The following is a 21,840-nucleotide window of genomic DNA, read 5'->3' as shown; positions in this document are numbered from 1 at the left end:
CTTGTCTATTACATAAAATGTTTTTCTCCTATTTTGTGAAAGACCCAAACAAGCAACAGGAAACTGACCATACTGGGATACAATACTGACAATACACAAACTGTTGTCAAATGCACAAAGTAAACAAACTGAATCGATTTTTTTTTTCCCCCCTCTAATCTCAGTGTTACAGTCATTTTATATCAGGGGATAGCCGTGTTAGTCTGTATCCACAAAAGCAACAAGGAGTCCGGTGGCACCTTAAAGACTAACAGATTATTTGAGCATAAGCTTTTGTGGGTAAAAACCCCAGTTCTTCAGATGCGTTTTATATTACTTTTAACAACAGTAGGTTAAAAAATTCAGACTGAAATTTTGTCATAAGTAAGAAGAAAAACCCTTCCTTTTAATAACTTACTATACCTCTTTAATATAGTTATTTCCCCTGCATTTCTAATTTGGTCTTTATCTCCATATTTACAAGCAAATGCTTTTAAAATAAAATTTCAGATACTACAGTACATCTTACAAATATTTGAAGACAAAAATAGCCAAGTTTATGCTGTTCCTCATCTTTTGCCATTTGCTGTGCCCTGGATAGATGACAGTTTTCGCTGTGGGTTCGGATAGGGTTTATTCACAGCACCCATGGAAAAATCCTACAGAATGAAAGGAAGAAAACTAGGGATCTAGAGAAATTACTTTTAATGTAAAAAAGCCTATAAAACTTAATAGCAATTGTGTACTTCTTAAAAACCATCCAGTAGAATGACGTTGCAGGGCAAGAAAGTCTAATAAATAGTATAGAATGATTCAAAAATCTGTATGAAAGTTATCATTTTCTATTAAGTCCTATAGGAGCTGGTACAGCTGGAATAGCTGGCGTCATTTGTACAAGTTTTAAAGATAACAGTATAGTTGGAAATAAATTCAGAAGTAAAAAATAACTGTTGACATCAACAGTATGCTTGATGCTGTATGTGGGTGGATAGAACTAAAGTGTGTGCCTTTTAGTGCACAGGTGTACTTCCCTACTGTGAACTTCTGGAGGCATTTTGTACACAGACTACAGTGTATCCCTCCCCAACATGGGGTCAGCTCCACTGGTGGGTGCAGCAGGATGGGGGCCATAACAACCCATCCTGTGTCAAGGCTAATGTCACAGGAGACACTGTCCTGGATCCAGTCATTCACTGGGATAGTGCCCAACCCTGTGAAGGGTACAAAGTGTGAGAGAGAGGAAGCTGCTTGTACTCTCCCCTTCCCCACAGATCTGTCTCCCACTCTTACAGACCTTTGGGTTTCTAAGGTTGGGCCACAAACTTGTCCATGGGATCTAAGACGCTGCCTGCCTTAATGAATTTGCAATCTATCATATATCATATATTGTGTGAGTCTCGGGCTCCCCCCGCTCCCCAGGAGTAGGAATTTAGGTGTGGGAGGCTCAGGGCTGGGGGTTGGGGTGTGGGGCGGTGCTTACGTGCGTGCGGGGACTCCCCGGAAGGGTGACACAGACTCCCGCCCTCAGCTCCTAGCTCCATGTGCTGCCTCTGCCTGCAGGCACCGCCCCCGCCGCTCCCATTGGCCCTGGTTCCCAGCCAATGGGAGCTGCAGAACTGGGGCTTGGGGCGGAGTGGAGGCAGCATGTGGAGCTAGGAGCCAGGTAGGGAGTCTGCCCCAGCTCCACCAATGTGCCCCCCAGGCTGCGCCCCCCTCCCCAGCACTCGCGGCTCCCCCAGGGCTGCCCTCCTGAGCCACTCCCCCATCCCCCAAGTTTTAGTCAGGGGTATATAGTAAAGTCATGGACAGGTAACAGGCTGTGAATTTTTGTTTACTATCAGTGACCTGTCTTTGACTTTTACTAAAAATACCCGTGACTAAAATGTAGACTTACTGATAACTGGTACTCTAGGTTCCCCTTCCCTAACTTTAAGGATGGCCCTTTGTTGTGGGTTGCAATGTACCACCTCTGCTGTAAGTCAGTATTGCAATTGCTAGAATAAAGCTGGGAATTACTCCAAGGTCCAGCATGATTTAGAGTATGCACTGATGAATGGAAGTGGGTGGTCTCCAGCTTTTATAGCAGCGATCTGTGAGTGTGGTAAACTTGTGCAGTTGCCTGAAAGATTGAGAACCACTTCTAGCACTCACTAAATGCCTTGAACCAAACACCGCAAAGTCATTAAAGTGTTCAAATTATTTGCAAAGGCAATCCAAGAAGCCAAACTTTTTAGAGTGAGTTGAATGGGCAAAAAAGCAGATAAAGGGGGCTTGTTCCAATTCATGGATAATATATCTTTGCCTCTGTGCTAATCACCTTGTATGAGAACAGTGCAGAGAGCCACACAATTTTTGCCTACAAAAGTAGCAGATTCTTTTCTGAGCTCAAATATTGTCCTGTTACAATTTATGTAAATAACATTTTGGGGAGGCTCTCTCTTCTCACCAAGGACCAGGATTAGATCCGAGCTGGCAAAGATCCTGGAGGATGTTCTCTTATAAAAACCTACTTTAGAGATATACATGAAAAACAAGTGGCTCCTGGGCGTTGTGGAAGTTACTTGATAAGATATATACTTTTGGCTGTGTATAGGCAGCAATCTATAATGGAAAATTAGTAAGGCTTAATAAGGGTTAACTAAAACGTACATTTCTGATCTTATTGCTGTCTGTAGGAATCTTAAAATGGAACATTTTATTAGGAATATGTCCCACATTCCAAGTCAAACAGATTTCTGCAGTGATCCTCTAAAGATCATCTCTAGGCACCAGAGAAGGCAGATTGAGTGCTACTTCAGCACTTCTAGGAAAAGAAGAACAATGCTGTTGCCACAGCTGGCTGTTCTATGCTAAAATACCATAGCATTTCTGTATATTCTATATAAGAACTAGAATTTGGGATTATTTTCCTTGACCTTTTAGCACATAATGACCTATTCAAACGAGCTGGTGAAGTATTCTGGCCTCCTCTGTTTAAGAGGTTTGCTCCACAGGATGTCATTTTTCTGTATACACCAGGAAGGAGATGCTCCAGGGGGTGAGGTTCAGTAGGGCCTGCCTGAAGTGTTGTGCTGAAAAGAATATCCTTCCAAGCCATCTCTGTTCTTGAGCTAAGTTCAAGATTCAGAGTCTAATTGTATGAAATGGAATTGCTCTTTAGTTTGGTGGAAATTTCTCTTAATGACTTTGATTTGTGGGGAAGGAAGGAATGGAAGGAACTATTGACATGTAGAATCATAGGAATATAGCAATTTGTGGATACAGCCAAAGTTCTGTCTAGTCTGTTCCCCACTTCACAGCATCCACATCCATGTAACTGATTTAATATTTCTGCCTAAGGGCCCAATTTTACTCAGGATGAATAGTACCTTGATCTGCAAGCAGTCGTATTGAAATCAATTTGTAGAAGTAGAACTGATCCCCATCATGGCCTTACATTCCTCTGTTAACTACTCAGGCTATTTTATTAGTGTGCTCCTCATACCAAGGACTGAATAGCCCCCCTGACACCCAGCATAAATTTCTCCTCTTTTAGCTTTAACATGAGATTGTGAATTATACCTTCCCTTTGTAATATGAACAGGTCTTGCCCTTGATATTTGCCCCCAAATTATCAAGCACTTGGAAGGGTAGAAGCATGGCTGGCCATAGAAATAGCAACTAGAAGTAATGTATGTCTGCTTTTAGATAAATGGTCCCTGTCATAAATATAAAGGGAAGGGTAAACACCTTTAAATCCCTCCTGGCCAGAGGAAAAACCCTCTCACGTGTAAAGGGTTAAGAAGCTAGGATAACCTCGCTGGCACCTGACCAAAATGACCAATGAGGAGACAGGATACTTTCAAAGCTGGAGGGGGGGAAAAACAAAGGGTTCTCTCTGTCTGTGTGATGCTTTTGCCGGGACCAGAGCAGGAATGCAGGTCAGAACTCCTGTAAAAAGTCAGTAAGCAATCTAGCTAGATATGCGTTAGATTCTGTTTTGTTTAAATGGCTGATAAAATAAGTTGTGCTGAATGGAATGTATATTCCTGTTTTTGTACCTTTTTGTAACTTAAGGTTTTGCCTAGAGGGATTCTCTATGTTTTGAATCTGATTACCCTGTAAGGTATTTACAATCCTGATTTTACAGAGGTGATTCTTTTACTTTTTCTTCAATTAAAATTCTTCTTTTAAGAACCTGATTGCTTTTTCATTGTTCTTAAGATCCAAGGGTTTGGGTCTGTGTTCACCTATGCAAATTGGTGAGGATTTTTATCAAGCCTTCCCCAGGAAAGGGGGTGTAGTGCTTGGGGGGATATTTTTGGGGGGGGAGATGTTTCCAAGTGGGCACTTCTCCTGTTCTTTGTGTAACACTTTGGTGGTGGCAGCATTTAACCTAAGCTGGTAAGAATAAGCTTAGGGGGTCTTTCATGCAGGTCCCCACATCTGTACCCTAGAGTTCAGAGTGGGGAAGGAACCTTGACAGTCCCTAATAATAAATACGAATACTTGTTTACTATTATTCAAGCCAGATTTCTTTGTGATCTGAAAGGCAAAATAAAATTGTTTAGGTATAACACACATGTGTGTGCAATGAATAAATGTATCAATTTAGTGAACATGTAAAATTGTTTTGATTTATATAGAAAATAAAAGTCTATGCCCATCAGTCTAAGTGTCTCAATATTCATTTGAAATTCAAATATCATTAATTTTAACTTCCACCAATTTCACCTAATCCCAAATCAGCAACAGAAAGGCCAAATGAAGGCTGAAACAATCCCTGCCTGCTCCCACAACTAACAACCCTCATAATTCTCCTGCTCCCCTTCTCCCCCCATGAGATGGGTTTTGCAGTGTGCTTTGAAGGCCAACAAGTTCAGCTATTTAGGGCCAAAGGCAGGGGAGTCTTGCAAGGCAGTGGACCTTAGCTCCCACCCTTTTATATGAAGGGGAGACCAGCTCAAGTTTAACTCATCATAACTGCAGCCATATGGCTTGAGGAGAAAAGCAATCTCTCAGGTAGGTGGGTAGTCTCGGGTCATGCAGGGTTTTGTAGGTCAAAACTAACATCTTGAACTCTGCCCAGAGTAATATATCCGCCAACTTAATATGAGGTGGATCAGCGTGGACCAGTATCAACCATCATGTCCTTAATGGAGTCCTTTTTCCAGCAGCCTACTTCTCCCAAATGCCACAAGAACATTAGCAACAGCTTAAGCCAACCTCTGTTGGGAGTTAGGAGGAAACTTCCCTGAGTGAAAGTTAACCTATGACTGCCAACTGCTTGCACCATCCACACAGATCCCTGCTACGGGCTGCTGTCGGGAACAGGATACTGACCTAAATGGAACATGGGTCTGATTCAGTAGGGCAATTCCTATGTTATGAAAATAGGTGACAGAAAAGCAACACCTCTGCCAGGGGATACCAGGCCTGTGGACGCAGCTTCAGAAATCTAGCCTCTAGGAGGAACAAAGCAGAAAACAAAAATTACAGTAGTGTCTCACCAGGAAATCTCAGTGGAAAATAACAGCAAAAGACTGAATTTCCAAAGTAGATTCATCTGACCAATGTAAATACTCTTGCAGTACTTCCTCTGAAAACCCCAGGCTGACTTTGCAGCCTCGTTCTGAACAGATCCTAGACCAGCTCACTCAGAGTGGTTTGGGATCTCACTAACATTCCCTCTTTCTCTCAGAGCTTCAAGTGCATTGTAGAGAGAGTCCTGAGCTGTGTTTTATAACAAGACATGCTTGAGTGTCGATCACACCAGTGCTTTGGAAATTCAGCACTGCTTCGGGGAAATATCTTTTACTTGATGTTCTGAGGCCCTTCCTCTTAGGAAATATTCTTGCTTAATGTGGGAAGGGATGAAAGCAGAAATGCATTTTACCAAGACAGCCACAGAGTTGGCTGCCTTCTTGTCTAGCCACACTAGCTAGTGATTAAAAGCCTGGTACCAGCATTCTGGCCGGCGTAAGTTGTCCTCCGAGCACAGGTTGCCTAAAAGCTGTTTTGGTATGACAGTGCTTTGTTTTTCTGTCTCAAGTTCAGCTTCCTCCTTTCCTTTTAATTAGCTAATCACTTTCTAATCCAATCCCCTTTCACCTCTGGTTATACATGCTCAATATAAAACAGAGGACAATCAGTAGATTTTTTTCTTAAATCTAGCAATGCTGCATCTGACTGAATTTTAATAGGTCTTACTTATTTTAGTTTGTGCAGTGGGGGGAAAAAAATCAGGTTACTACTGAAGAAACCCAGCTCCCTGAAGAACTGCAATTGATTTGATAGGGCACTGTCAATGTACATTAGTTCTGAAATCCTTGATGATAGATTGTCTACAAGTCTGGAGTAAGCAAAACAAATACACACAAAGATGTACAAGTCTGTGTCATGCTTCGGTATAAATAATTTACTGGTAAAAAAAAAAATTGCTCTTTACCAGTCCAGATAATTATTTTATATGTATAAAAGCATCAAACTAATACTTTTTAGAAGTGAAGATTTTTATCTAGCATGTTTTCTTCTTTTAAAAAGTGCAAACTTGTTAAAGATGCTTTAAGATAGATAATTAAACTTCAAACACTGCTGCTAAAAACAGTCTTGCTTCTTTTGTTTAGACTTTCAAAATGCAGCAGCTTAATACCTCTATTGTATGGAGGGGAAATATGCTAATTTGAAGCACATTTCCCATCAGAATCCCTTTCAGTCATGTCATAGCTGCAATATGAATGATGATAAAAGAGGGAAGAATGGAGAGGCCTGTATTATGAGAGCGCTGCTGTTTGTTATTATGCATTAAGAACAGGGATGAATAGAGCTGAAGGGTTCAGTCACCCATGAAGACCTGTGGTCTGCTGGCTGCACAGAGATGAGCGGGTTCTCATGGGTTCAGTCTGGTCTCCTTGCCCGACTGACTCTTCTTGAAATCTTTTCTATACAGATGCATACAACGGGACTGCCAAGTACCTCCTTCAAGGACAGCAGTATACGCACAATTAATATATTGATTGTAGTAGGGGAGTTATCAGAGGAACTCTAACCCAAGCCTCTAGCTTGTCAGCCAAGAAGTCATAGAAATAAAGGAGCAGTTCTTGGCCTGATTCAGAGGATGTTCGGCTATGCTTAATTCAATATTTAGAAGTCTTTATCTGTGTCCGTATAGCCCATCCCACAGCACATAAAATCTGATCTGATGTTCTGTACATGAACCCATGTACACTCATCAATATGTAATTTTGACAGCTATGTGCTTCTCATAGTTACAACTCTTGTATCTTTTATGATTTTTTTTTCTAAATAAAATAAGATCATTAGAGGACACACAGTTTAATCTGCATTCACAACTATTTCCCTATGTGATAAGAATCAGCACCCTTACTTTCCATAATACCTAATGTTAGCAGAAAGGTGACAGTAGTGTTTTCTACGGTCTTGTTTGGGCACCACGTTCCAGAACTAGCCTAATAAAGATAGGAAAGCATATCTGTTTTAAAGTTGTAAGCAAATTGCATTACTGAAGATCCAAAAGTAAAATAGTGTTTTCAAGAGCGGAATCTGCCGATCCTGCAGATATAGATTATGACAATCTCATAAATAGTCTGCATTTTAAAATCTTTATGAAATATCTTTAATAGAGATTTCTAAAGCAATATAAACATTAAATACCCCAATTCAAATATAAATAAAACTCAACCAAATACGTATAGAGCTGGGTTTATTTTAGAGCTACTAGAATGTCTATAAAATGTACCTGGTGGTTGAAAAAAGTCTGTGACCTGTCCTAAATGTTGTCCCATCGCTTCATCTTATGATATTGTGACTCTAGTGGCCTATATTGATTGGCCAAATAGTTGTCCTGTTTGCATTTGAGAATCAAATTAAGTCTCATCTGTTTTTTAGTTTTATATTTTAATCAGTGTTAGTTTTATGTAGTGTACAAGATTTATCTATACATCAGTGAACTGATACAATGGAAATAGAAGGAACTATGTCAACTACTCATAACTAAGCAATGGATCTCCTGATAATGACATTAGGGTACTTGCCTGAAATTGTGTTTAAAGCAAGAATAGGCTTACAGTTTAAGTTATTTGGGGCCTGAAGAAGCCAGAAAACAATGTTCTAATAGAATATTAATCTAACAAAAGTGCTTTTGCTCATATATTTCACTGTGTTGCTGCTGTCTTTTGTTTCCTGTGTATGTGACAGAAGTGCATAAAAAAAAAAAAAAAACCCAAACCCTTCTTTTAACCATTATCCCATTTAAATTTTTCAACTTATTTCTACCAATCAATCTTTGAACAGCTAGATCAGGCTGTATGATTTGCTCAGGAATGACCATACATATGTCACGCTACACATAGCGGCACTGGGGTATGCATAAAGAGCAAAGCCTCAGTTCCGTATTGACCAGGGTACCTCTCTGAACAGACCAGAACTGTGAAGTGGCTTGGTCTGTTGCCCACTATATTTAGTCAGTGCTGTGACCCAAACGGTCCAAAATGGAGCTTAGCCAGGGAGAAGGGAGGAAGCTTATCGGTTGAAGAACATCTCTCCCTTTATACCCTTTTCCTCCTCAGACCCCCTCATCCCCCCAAAAAAAGAAAAGAGAAGAAAACGGTGGGAGTCAGGAGGGATAATGAATAATACTGAAAGAAATCTAAGGGAGGTGATAAAGACCAAATTGGGAATGAGTTTACAATAAATACCATTGAGAGCAAAAATGCCCAGTGCAGTTTTGAACTGCATATGTAGAGGCATCAAGTCACAGAGCAGGTGTGTAACAATCCCTTTCTATGCAACTGGCAAGAGAACACCAGGAATAGTGCCTTTAATCCTTGGAAACTCCAGTACCAGAAAGACATTGACAAACTAGATGGAGTTCAGAGAACCTAATCATAATCCAAAGGTGGTAGGGGATTCATTTATGATGAAACATTAAATGAAAAAAATATTCTATTTTAAATCATGACAAAGTGCAGACATAGTGGCTTGCAAGTGTTTTAAATGAGTAAACACCAAGTTTTGAAGAAACTATTTAGTTAGGCATAATTAGTAGTAATGGGATGGAAAAGAAAAACATATGCTGAACTTCAATGAAATCTCCCTGCTGGTGAGGGCTGTGGAATAGTCTCCAAGCAAATTGTGTGCCCCAAGTCCTGAGGTTTTCAATAAAGTAAACAAAGTGCTAGAAATATATAGTGTAGGGACCTGTACTGCCCTGGCAAAGGAATTTTTAGATAGCCTATCAGAGAATTGTGAATGAAGACTGCTACCCTGTCCTTAACTCACCATGTAGTGCTTTTGTCTTGAAGCTTATTTTGTAGGTGAGATCACCCACTGCTCTGATTTTCAGCAAAAGCTAGACATGACATGTTCCAGACGTAATTCCAAATTTCCTATCTTTAGTCAGGTTAAGTTACTCAATATTATAAGATAGGGTCTTTCTTTAATTATTTTGAGTTCCCCAAGTGCACACTTAACTTTTTATGTGTGCAGCTGCTTGTATGTAAGTGAAAGAACAGTTAAACACTTCAGCAACCATTGTTTGTTGCCCATGAACAGCATTCTCAAGGGCATTGTGAAGTGCAGAAAGAACCGTTACTTTATACGTGACTAGGATTCCAATAGGTGCAGTCTCCAGCTCAGAAGAGGGGCTTGGAAAAGATGCATTTGTTCAAGTTGCCTGGCACATATTTAGATGAGTTAATTGGGAACCCTCAAAGTAGAACTTGTTAATGTCCTGCAGTCTTCTTAATGAGGAAATCTGTACTTTCAGAGAATATGGTAATTAATTGGGAACCCTTTAGTCAGTATGTCAGCTGAGGATTTCATGATTAAATATCTTGTTCACAAATTGAAAATACATTTTATAATTTAACAGGTGGCCTACAGTTGCCTTGGGTAACCCTGATCTTTCTCACCTATGGTTTAATCTCATTGAAATAATGGCTGACTCACAAGGTGTTGAAACCAGTGTTTAAATATCAGTTTCAACACCTTGTACCCAACCATTTATTTCAACACTTTCTCTGATGTCAGCATTTTGGCTGAGATGGGGGGGAGGGGCGAGGATTAAGTTGCTGCTGTATAAATTGCCAATATTTCCTGGCTGAGATCCTGGATCTGTTGAAGTCAAATAGTAGTTTTGCCATTGACTTCAGTGGGGCTAGGATTTCACCCCCGATGTTTTAGGTGCGGTGTTGATATGCACTTGTTCAGGAATGGCTTCTTGCAACACACTTGTGGCTCTCTTGTTTTGGTGGCATCGTCAAACTCAGGAAAAGTATGTAAAACTACACATCTCTTTCAGAAAGATGGCAGGGCGGTTAAAACACTGAACTGGATGTCAGCAAACTTGGGAAGTATTTTTGGCTCTACTACAGGATTCCTATATGGCCATGGGTGGACAACTCACTTAATAATGTCTCATTTTCCAATGGCTCTATAAATTACAGATTTTTCCTTTCTTTTCAGTTCTGGTGTCACTGATGTAATTCTACAGTCTGAAGAAAAAAGCCATGTGTGTTTCTTTAAAATTCTGTTTGATTGCAGCATGAGATTCAGGCAGTATCTTTTTCTCTGGGTTCTAGTGGCATATAGTAAAAATCACATTTTGTTCTTGTGATTTGTCCCCAAAAACCCTACATAACATTCAATGCTTTTGGACTGCACTTCACATTTTCAAATCAATGTGTAAAAAATTGAGAATTAACTGGGTTTAAAAACATACCATTGGGATGTAAAGTTGGATGAAGTTTTTCTTTTTCTCTATATATTTGATATATAAAAAATAAAATTTTATTTTTAGATGACCTCTTGTTTACAAAGTATCTCAAATACTGAAAAGTAAGAAAGCTTTTACAAATTTGAGGCCAGTAACTCTTGGAAATCAAGCCAAATTCTTTTTCTTTCTGGTCCACACAGTGGTGGATTAGCCACTGGGCCAACGGGGCCCATGCCCAGGGGCCCAGGCCAATTGGAGGCTCTGGAAAAATGGATGCCTCTACACCACGACCCTGCTCTGCCCGCCCAGCACTCCTGTTGGGAAGTGGGGCAAGCCCCTACGTCCCAACCCCATTTCCCCGGCAGGAGCGCCGTGGAGGAACTGCAGGTGGAAGGGGTGGTGAGGGGCCCCACTTGCTCTGGCTCAGGACGCCACAAAAGTATCGTCTGCCTCTGGCCACCCCATACAACCTAATTTGAAGTGTTGATAATGCAAATAATCCTATTCAACTCCAAAAGATGGAGGCATCCCTCAAACAGTCCTGGGTTTCAATGTAATGAAATGGTAAAGCAAAGAATGATGTTTTTTGAGGTGAGATTTGGAGAGAGTGGCACTGGTTCAGACTGAGAAAGCGCCAGACGGATGAAGCAGCACGGCGTAAAGTGCAATGCCCCTATCTCCCAGGCTGCAGAGAGTCACAGGCGGGGAATAGATAAATCAATACTGGAGGCGTGGAAAAAGTGACAGGAAACTATAGGTAAACGGGAGTGCAGAAAAGGGAGGTGAGGCAAGTCAGTGGAGAGTTTTGAGAATAGAAGGGTGGGTAAAAGGTGAGAGAGGATGGGAGAGAACAAGCTTTTTCATTTCTAATAGGTAAGATTCTGTTTGGTCATTCCCTGCCAAATCTGGAAGCACTCTTGTTAATAGATCTCAACTGTTTTGTCTAGTATTCTTTTACATGACCAGTGATGGGCTTTTGCCACTTCCTGCTAGCAGACTGTGGAGTCTTGCCCATGGTATTCAATCTATAATTTTATACTATAACACAATTTTCCTTGGCACAGATTTCATCCCATTTCTCTCACCCTCATAGATCAAGTAAGGAAAGATTCCTTTCCCTCTTGGGTATTTGCAAACTTCAAATACAGAGCAGCTGTGGGTATCTAGAGGTTTGAGAGAGAGACAAACTCTATTACTGGTTGTGGAACAATTTTGATATAAATAGGTCTTTTCTCTGTCCCTGCCCCCTCATCTATAATTTATGGTGTCATACAGTAAACAACATAACATGTGAAAGTGAATGTGGTATAAACACCTAAGGAGATGCTTCAGCAGATCCAGAATTAAGTACAGATGACAATATTCTGAGGTGGCCAGACAGATTTAGACATGAAAGATGTTAGAGGACAGAGTTCACAGTCAAGGATGATTCCAATTTATTTAGCTTTAGGCGCAAAGTTAAGGTCTAAGATGAGAGTGAAGACACAAAGGACTTGTATCAGCTCCAAGCTATGCTGCAGCATCCTACTGCTGGATGTTTCATAATCAAAGCAGAGAAATAGAGGGATCCGCAAGTGAGTCAGGAGTGCATCTGCATAGATGTAATGTCAAAGCTAGCAGGGAGATATCCCAGGAGAGGGATGCAAAGAACTGAATCTTGCAGTATTTAAAACAAGAATGAGTGAAGTGGGATGGGGTTGGCTAAGTGAAAACCCCAAAAAGTGATATGAAATATGAGTTAAACCCCCGAGAAGAATGCTAGAAATGCATCTTAGTGAGGCACTGGAAAAAGATATAGTGTTGACATATGCACTTAAGTTGTGAATAGATGAGAATCTACAGGGGATATGGCAAGGTAAGTATTGTGCAAATAAGATGTTAAAATCTACAGTGTATTTGAACTCAAAGGTTGAATCAACTCCCGTCCTGGGGTATTGACTCCAGATGATGGAGCTGAATATGAAGTGGGAGTGCATTTTGGTGAAAAAAAATAGACTGAAGTATGGCATTTGGTCACATAGCTTGGATACCTTCATTCAGCTGAGAATTGGAAACTGCTGTAGGTGCTCTAGGGATACTGAGGTTGATAAATGTGCCCAAATCTTTACTCCTTAAAGGGAAAGGAGGAAGTAATATGTAATGTGTGTTAAGCAGTGCCTATAGTATGTTTGCTTGATTTGCAAAGATTTTATAGTTATGTAGCCAGCAGATAGTATTAATTGGATAACTAGGCAGTTGAACCTATGTTTAAATATAATGAGACTTGAAAACCTTCAAAAGCAGCCGTGTCTTCCACTTCTAGGACTACAAACATGGCCATTGAATGTTCAGTGAGTAGAGCTGGAGGAGAAGCCTACGAAGATGTAAAAGGACAGCACTGTAAATTGTCAGTGGTTAAATAAAACCTATTTCTGGTAGGGAGGTTGTGTGCTAAGCTTGGCAGGATCTATTTCACAGGTCAGTTGTCATTCCAAGAGGTTCTGCGTTAGCTCTGGTGAATGTATAGGTGTGGAAATATAACTGCTTTGTTTTTCACTAGCTCTTAGTGTGTGTTTGTTTTCAAGGGAAGGAAAGTTGTGGGGTATAGAGCTATATTTGTTAAATATGTCATAGAATTTAGAGACCTACTAGAGCAATCAAATACATTTTACTGCCAGGGAATCACTCACTGTTACCTACAAAACTGTTACCTACAGATTAGTCCACCCCAGTTTTAAAAGTCCCCTGTGATGGGGATTCCACTGCTTGCTTTGGCAGACTGTTCCATGTCAGGAAATATGCCTGATATTCAGCCAAGTTTTTCCTTTCTAAATTTCAACAATTACATCCTCTTCTATTATGCTAAATAATTTTTCTTCCTCCTTGCTATTGGGAGGCTGTTTTCCTGTCCCCATTCACTTAGCCAAGCTGTATATTTTTAGCTCTTGATATCTTTCCTTATTATCTATTCACTACAATAATTTTTGTAGCTGTTGAATGAGCTCCTTCCAATTTATCAACATTATTTCTGGTAAGCAGATGCCCAGAACAGAACAGATTTTAGGAGTGGCCAAGCCAGAGCTATCTATCGAAGGGCTATAGCTTCTGTGTTGATGTATGCACCCCAACATTTTATTGGCTTTTTTTTACAGCTTTTTCACCTTTTTCCAGTACTACTGTTCCCCACATTTCTCCCTCCAGTTGATATTTGTAGTTTGAATTACTGTATTTTTCCACAGAATTTAGGTTTTTATTTCAAGATGAACCTTTTTTAGAGTTTCCATCCACAATTCTCATCTCTGAAAGTCTTTGGATTATTCTACTATCCTAGCTAATGTTCTTAATGCCTTCCAGTTCAGTTTAATCTGTGAATTTCATTAATGTGCTGTTTACTCCTTTTTCTAAATGAATATTATTAAATAAGACTGTCCCTAATGCAGATCATTGCAGTGCGCCTCCCCCCCCGCAGTACCACACCTCTCCTCAACTTGTTACTTTGGTATGAGGAAACAGTCTGAAGGGCTACAAACAAAGGGTCACGATAACTGGTAGTGTTTATATTCAAGCCATTTTGACTCCATTTTGAGAATAGGGTTTTGTGAGACGTTGTACCAAAGGCTTAACCATAGTAAAATACAAATATATTAAATCTACTGCTTTACTTTGTCCACAGATTTTTAATACTATTAAGAAAGCAGTTAGGTTAGGTGGTACCCAAACTTTCTGAATCCATACTACTAATTGGTTATGGTTCTCTTATCTGTAGTGGCCAAATCCTGCTGGCTTTCGTCATGAAAGTAGTCCCATTGGCCAAATTTTCAAACCTGGGTTTTATACTACTGCCCATCACATTAGCATCCAAGTATAAAATCAGTAACAGCTAATCCTTAGTGACTTCATGAAGTCTTTGGCTTTCCTCTCCTTTTGGCTCCTAAATATATATTTAGCCATCTCAAAAATGTGGCCTTTGAAAGTCCGGTCTGTTACATGTAAGAGACTAAATATGGTTATAGGAGTGAACTTTAGACACCTAGGTTTAAAAAATTATGGCATTTAAGTGTAATGGGAATTTTATTGAAACGATAAGTAAGTAGGATAAGTAAGGGCAGTAGGATTTGGCCCAAGATGTTAAAGGACTGATTTCTCTCACTGTTTTATGATCAATAGGACTTACTAGGATCAGTCTTGTTTATCAACAGTCATTGGGTATCTGCCTACTTCTGACTTTTTTAAATAGCTGAGAATTTTCATTGTGATGAGCTAAATTCACCAGCTAATCCCTTATTACCCGAGGATACTTATTGTCCAAACTAAGGTCCCAATACTGCTCTATCACAGAAGTCCAGGACTGGAGACTCGAGACTCAGTCATTTTATCATCTATCTATCGATACAGATAGATAGATATAGATATAACACACACACATTTTCAAGTATTCTGCATGTTATGTAGAGTATTAAAATACAATTTTATTATTTTTCTCATAATCATTCATTACTGATATCACTAGTTAGCAAATATGAGACAATGATATCACTTGGAATTTTGTTTTTCAAACAGTTCAGCATGTCAAAGGAATTGGAGGCAGATTTTTAAAGCATCTCACCAGTATGTGATAGCTATGAAGCTTTGAACATATCGCACCCTATGAAAATTGTCATCAGTTATAAAAAAAACACTATGCCAGAGAGTTTACACCCAACTTTAGATAACTTGGAGCAAAAAACATGCACAGGGTTTGAATGAAATTTAGGTTGTTGAAACTTCACATCGGTTTATATATCAAGAGAAACCCAAAATAAAAACCATATGTTAAATTGCATGTACATTTGTTCTTTCTTTTAAAAGAATGTATGCTTGTATTATCTGCTTACTTTAAAACTAGCCACTTTGAATATATATTGCAGTCCTGTGTGATACAGAGTCTCAGGATTTAGCCTTCAAAAATCCAAACCGTGTATTTCAGCTTCAAACGTTCTTTGGGAAAAGTGTGAAAATTCTCTTTGTTGTAGCTCTCTAAAGCCTTTGTAGAAATGGCGGAGTGTGTCCATCTACTTAAAGCTTATAATGAATTTTCTATAACTTATCACAGATCTCCTTATCCCTTATGAATGTGAACTAGATTGTTACTGACATGAATAGAGGCAGCCAGTGTTCAAAAAGAATAGGCACCTGCTAACAAAATTGTTTTTAATTTCTACATATCTTTAAATATAGTTATTTATATTTATATAATATATTTAAATATAGTTAACATATTTTTAATTTGTGTAATTGCAATGCTTCACTTTGACCAAGAAAAATAATTACAGATATTTTAAAATAAATTAGTTCAAAAAATAGGGAGTAATATTTTGTACTAACTGGTTATCCACTGGGACCTATTCTGCAGTGTTCTCACGTACTTAACTCTGTCGCTTTAACTCTTAGTGTCGTGCTGTAGGTTTAGGGCTGTGTTTCAGCAGCAGAATCCTCCATTCAGCCCTCTCCTCTTCTCTCTCCCCCCCCCACCCACTCATTTTTAATTTCATTTTGAGCTGCAAATAAACTCAAACTTGAACTCCTGGAGCATAATCGTGTGACTCTCCCAGCATTGGTTATCTCAATCAACCCAGTCCTTATGACTGGTTATCTGGATTTCAGTCTCTCGAGATCATTTTTGTCAGGCTTTTTAAAACTCTTCTGATGAGGGAAGGAGTAGATTCTTCATTCTAAAAATTCTTTGTGGCTGTCCGGGTAACAGTGCCCTTCACCACAGTGGTGGAGAGAGCTAGTGTTTGCATACAACCTTATAATCTCCCTGGAGGACAGTGTATTCTGAAAAAGACCTACCTCATTTTGAGAAGAGTTGGGGTCTTGGGCTTAGGCTTTTGGTTACAGTGGTCTTGAACATGTGTGTACAGTAATAGTACTGATGGTAGCAGAGGAGAAAGCAGTGTTTGTTCCATCTGCAGTGCTTGCTCCATCTGCAGTGCTTGCTAATAAAGGGAAAGAAGTGGAGGAGAATTAGGAAATGACTGAAGTAAGATGATAAACTGTGACTTAAAACCCATCACATCTTTCAGCAAGCTGGAAAACAGGAGGGAGTGGGAGAGAACTTCACACTTTACTGCATCACTTAAATCTTTAGAGGATGATTCAGTAGCTAGAATTAATAATTTAATTAGTTTAGGTAGCTTTAAATAGTTAGATTGATGGCTCTTGAAGACATTAGTTCAAGTTCTTGAGTAGTTAATGTATTCTTCTAGTGTTATGTATTTCTTCACTATTTGGACATAGGAGGGGCGATCCTTGGAAGAAAAGGGGGTGGTCTCCACTGCCTGCTAGTTAATAACTTGTTAATAACACATCTGTTCTAAAGTCCTGAACTCATTCAAGAAAAACTACTTATGAACCAGGAAACATTCAACTTTCAACAAATAGATCTCACTTAAATTGACCGGAGGTTCTATAGCGGTTTACCTCTGAAGGCAATAGAGATAAGTGGGTCAGCCAAAACATTAAAAAACAAAACAAAACCCAAAGATGATCATTGTATCTTGGGAAGTATGCCACACATCATAAACCCATAAAAATTGCATCAGTTTGGATTTATTTCCATGCTCTGCGGGGGAAGAAATGAAGTAGCAGTCTTCCAAATAGGACAGTATAAGCCAAATACATTAAGGAAATTGAACTAAATATGGCACTGCAATTATCAGAAACACTACCAGTTTATTGATAAATTGCAAGCTGCAGTGATTTTACTTGTGGAAACAAATAGCTACCTTTCCATTTTGACTTGTTACTTTCTGGCACTTCAGTGAAACTTGGAGATGTGTGTCTTTTAGCATCCTTGTCTTGTATTTTTGTTTTCACTGATGTCAGATGCAAAAATGCCCCAAATAAAGTTTTATTTGTTTACAAGGATCACTAGACCAAAATTTAATTCTGTTCTGTATAGGTTCTTATCACATGGTATCTGAGCATAATATCGCCACCCTCATCACCATAGCATCTGAGTGCTTTCATGTGTCAAAAGTGGGTTGTTCTTTTTGTCATCCTTTCCCCAGGAGGAGAATTGTTTGTTACACAGCTTTGGGTTAGCCTCCTAAAAAGCTCTGTCTCCTATACAGATGAATTTTACTTTGAAGGTAGAAAGTACCTTTGTGCTAGAGCAGCAGAGCTGTTAACCATGGGTCTAATTCTAGAGTTTTAGCTGAGCTTTTAGGTATCGTATCCAGTATATTGTAGACCAGTTGGAAGGTAATAAAGTGGTGGCGAACTGAGGTCATTGTTCACAGGAGGGACAGAGTCTCTTAATTAACCGAAGATGGTAGAAAGCATTATTTGCAGATGCTGCTATTGAGAGCTTAGCGTCAGTGAGGAATCCAGGAGTATTCTCAAACTGTGGACTGAATTGACCAATTGTGGGTGTGTTCCTTATAACCAAAGACTGCAGCATGTCTGCAAACTCTTCAGAGTGCTTTTCTCTGCCCACCATCTTGCTCCAATTAAATATGAGGAACATGCAGGATATGGGACTTATCGAGTATGGTGTTGAGCCCCCTCAGAAACCACTAAAGTCAGCTGATACCTTATTTCCTTTCAGGATCAGCCCCAGGGCCAAAATTTTGAAATTGGTTAAATCACTGACGTCCATTATCTCTGTGGATGTACTTTAATTCTCATCTTTAATTGCCTAAGATTCAGAGAAGCACTTTAAAATCACTCAGGTCCATCTCTTTTCAGGACGGCGCTTAAACACATGCTTAACTTCTTCCCTGAAAAGGGTTGCTCCCCTGAATCAGGGCCTCACGTTAGGCACCCATTTGAAAATTATGGACTGTATGCTTGCTTTTACCCAGTTTTATTTTAAAAACTATTACATTGTACTTCTGTTCGTTTGTGTTCACATTTGTATTGTGATCTTTGCTAGCCAGAGAAGGAAAGGATTTTAAATTCTGCTTTAAGCTGTCTGTGTATGTTATGTGGACACAGATACATCCATACACAATTGTTTGTTTTCCTTTGGTTTGTGCTGTATGAGAGCCAAACCTTACTTGCTTCTTAAAGTCAGCAGAAGATAAACTGGAGGCGGTGTGCACATTGTGTTTATGTTCTCTGCAAGAGCAGAGGGCATATGGAATAAATCAAAATGTGAAGCATAATAATAGGGTCCCATGGGAAAGAGAGCCTTGTGATTGTGTGATGACTCTCCTTAGAGACAGCAATAGGGGAGCTAGTTTCATAGCTGAGTCATGCGACAGGAGGGGGCTTCTTTCATTCTCATATGCATCCCCACTTCTGATGTCACAAATCCATTCTTTGCTGAGAGAATTGATTAACATTCATTGGGAGCCTCTGGAGAAAGAGAGGGAAGGGGAAAGAGAGCAAGCAAGGAGAAAGGGTGGTTAGCCGATTCTTCCAATCCCAGCTACATAGAAGTTGGGACACAATCGGACACAGAATGGCTATTTGTAACTGGGGTCCTTGGTGACGTATGGCTGAGTGTTTCCTGGCACAAATCTTTATGGACCAGTAAGCAGAGCGAAATTGAAGCTGACAAGACTTTTTGCATTTTGGAAAGGACTGTAATCTACTGTAGTGAAGAACAGAGCCACTCAATCACTGCTGCTGTAAATAAGAGACAGAAGGGAGTAAGAAAGAAAGAAGAGAAAAAGATTTTGCTGGGAGGAGGGGGGAGAAAGCATTTTTGGTGGATGGTATGAAGCCAGCCATGGAAACTGCAGCAGAGGAAAATACAGAACAAAGCCAAGAGAAAAAAGGTACCCAGAGGTCTAACAATAGCCTGTTTAAATCTTTTCATTGAGGGTACTTAAAGAGGTTAGACCGTTTTTGTCACTCTTTTTAGAACAGCTCTTAAACAATCATTATTGCATCTTTCTAGCTTTCAGGGTTTTTTTCCCTGTAAGGCTTGACAGCAAATTAATAGAGCAGGAATCTTTCCCTCTGTATATGTTCTCGCTGTGAACCTTCTCCAACCCCATTAAAATGGTGTGTTTTTGCAAAAGAAGCCTTGTTATTGCTCCTTCTTTGATTAGTTTTGGTAAATTAGTTTAGAGAGAAAATGTGTGTAGGGTCCTGAGAGCCATAATCAGAAATTTTCACTGAGACTAGTCATGTAGCAGTGCTTTAGTGTTGGGCAATGCAGTGTGGGAGACCTAGGTTGCAGGAACATGTAGCTTTCTGCCTGTTTAGAATGACATCCCTAGCTGCCTTGATGCAGTAGATTGGTGCCAGATAGCAGACTAATTCCTTTTCATCTTCTACATTTTACTCCATAGACTTTTGTTTCCCTATGGTAGGAAAAAGGAGAATAGTGCACTGAGTGAAGCAACATTGAAGTCCCAGCGTGTGTGTGTGTGTGTCATCCAGAATTGCTCCTTGATGGGGAGAAGAGTTCCAAATGTATTAAAATTCTGAGATAAGAAAATGGCAGTGTGGTAGGAGAGAGACTTAATTTAATCTGAGTGCTCCAGGTGATTGATTGATTGATCTAAAGTCCAGCACTTCACAGGATAAATTCCACCACTGAAGGACTGTTACATTTTGGAATCAGACTGCCATATAATTCATGTCATTCAGTATAGCAGGCTATTGTACAAAGAGGTACAATAAATTCTGCTGAGTGAAACCGCTCTAACAAAAATTATCTTAAATTTTTTCTTATGAACTCCTGACAATACCTAGATAATGAGATCTCCTCAGGAACCTGTTGCGTGTATTATTTCTTAGCAGTTGAACCAGTTGATATAATAGCTAATTTATATCACTAGATTTTAGGGGCTTTTCATATAAACAAGCATTTAATTATATACATAGTGAAAACCTTTGATACAAGAGTTTGAAAAATATTTTGTTTCCCTGGTTTGAAGTTTTGTTTTTCTTTTCTAGTCTGTCTAATTCAAAACCAGCATCAATTTCAACAAAATGAAATTTGGCAAGTGATTAGACCATAGAAAAACATAATCCCCTAGGGATTTTCCAAAAAAGAGTTACAATGCCAAGAGATTAAACTTTGAAAGCCATTAACAAGCATGGGCAGCAACCAACTTCACTGGCAATTTTGAATGCATATTAATGTACAAAGTATAAATCCTAAATACTTTGATTAAAAGAGTCATCTCAGTCATTTAGATAATTTTTAAAAGTTCTAAAGTTTTCCTTTCCACCAGGTAAATAATATATATTTTAAATAGTCTAAGTATATATAATATTTACCAACTCTAAAAAAGTTTTCCATATATTGTACATCACAAATAACGTCCCTTGCAGACCCATTAATGATTAGATGATGATTTTCATCCTTGCCTAAATCCCCAAACACAGCATGTAGAGAATGTTCATTATTTTAAACAAGTTATCAAAGTTAAGGCTGATATGCATGACGAATGACAGACTCTCTTGTTTTCATAAAGGGGCAAGCAGAAGGGACTTGGAACCTTAATTTTACCACTGTTTTCTGGCTTTCCTGTATCTAGTTTGACACAGTGAACATGATATTTAAATGCATTTAGTATTTTTATGACTTTGTTATTCTTGCCTACTTCATCATTTATGAAAGTAACATACAGCCTTACAGACACTGTGAAGTTGTATCTTCATTCAGTTCAACATTGCCTTTCATAAATTCAAACAGTATACTATGCATGGCAATAAAATATGAAGAATAGAACTGGTTGCCTCTTCTTAATTTAAACAATGAAATAAAATAATCCTCCAGATTAATTTGCCTATTCCTTTCTACAAGTACTCAGTGAGGAAGGGCATTGAGTTTTGTTTTGAGATTTTTGGGCCAGATTGTCAGAAGGGTTCGGCCGCTATTTAGGCACCTAAATGAAGAGGCAGGATTTTCATCAGAGCCCAGCACTTGGGGTAGCTCACACCGAGAACCAGACATGCCAAACCTGTGGGGAAAAAACACAGAAATTGAGCTTGTTTTTGGCTAAATTGGCTTGTGAGTTGCTTGTTTGGCTTGTAGCTTGTTGCTTCTTTTTTTTTTTCTTCTTTTTTTTTGATCGGCTCCTGGCAAGCATGGTCAAGGGGCAAGCAAGGACAAGGGGGGGAGGAGAGAGTGTCAGGGGTGCACAGCAGGCCCACCATAGTCCCAGACTGCACACCGGGGGGATCTAGTCACATAGAGTGTTGGGGTTCTTAGGGATTGG

At 39.4% G+C, this 21,840-nt stretch overlaps 1 protein-coding gene across 13 annotated transcripts in view; it reads left to right on the top strand.

The window, feature by feature from the left end:
- GPM6B (glycoprotein M6B) overlaps positions 1-21,840 on the top strand; it is a 137,683-nt gene that overhangs the window by 80,163 nt on the left and 35,680 nt on the right. Inside the window, exon 1 of one of the 13 annotated variants that reach the window (XM_027822594.3) lies at positions 18,852-19,440. The exons of 9 other annotated variants lie outside the window; for them this stretch is intronic. In XM_027822594.3, coding sequence (XP_027678395.1) covers positions 19,380-19,440 — 61 coding nt within the window. In that variant the 5' untranslated portion in view covers positions 18,852-19,379. Of the gene's footprint in view, positions 1-18,851; positions 19,441-21,840 lie in introns of those variants that run through there. 3 more of the 13 variants (XM_007060211.4, XM_037900515.2, XM_037900519.2) reach the window with 3 other exon arrangements.

The sequence above is a fragment of the Chelonia mydas genome, chromosome 1 (assembly GCF_015237465.2).
Source record: "Chelonia mydas isolate rCheMyd1 chromosome 1, rCheMyd1.pri.v2, whole genome shotgun sequence".
NCBI classification, from domain to species: domain Eukaryota; kingdom Metazoa; phylum Chordata; order Testudines; family Cheloniidae; genus Chelonia; species Chelonia mydas.
Note: the sequence above shows the minus strand (reverse complement) of the source record. Positions and strands in the feature narration are given on the sequence as shown.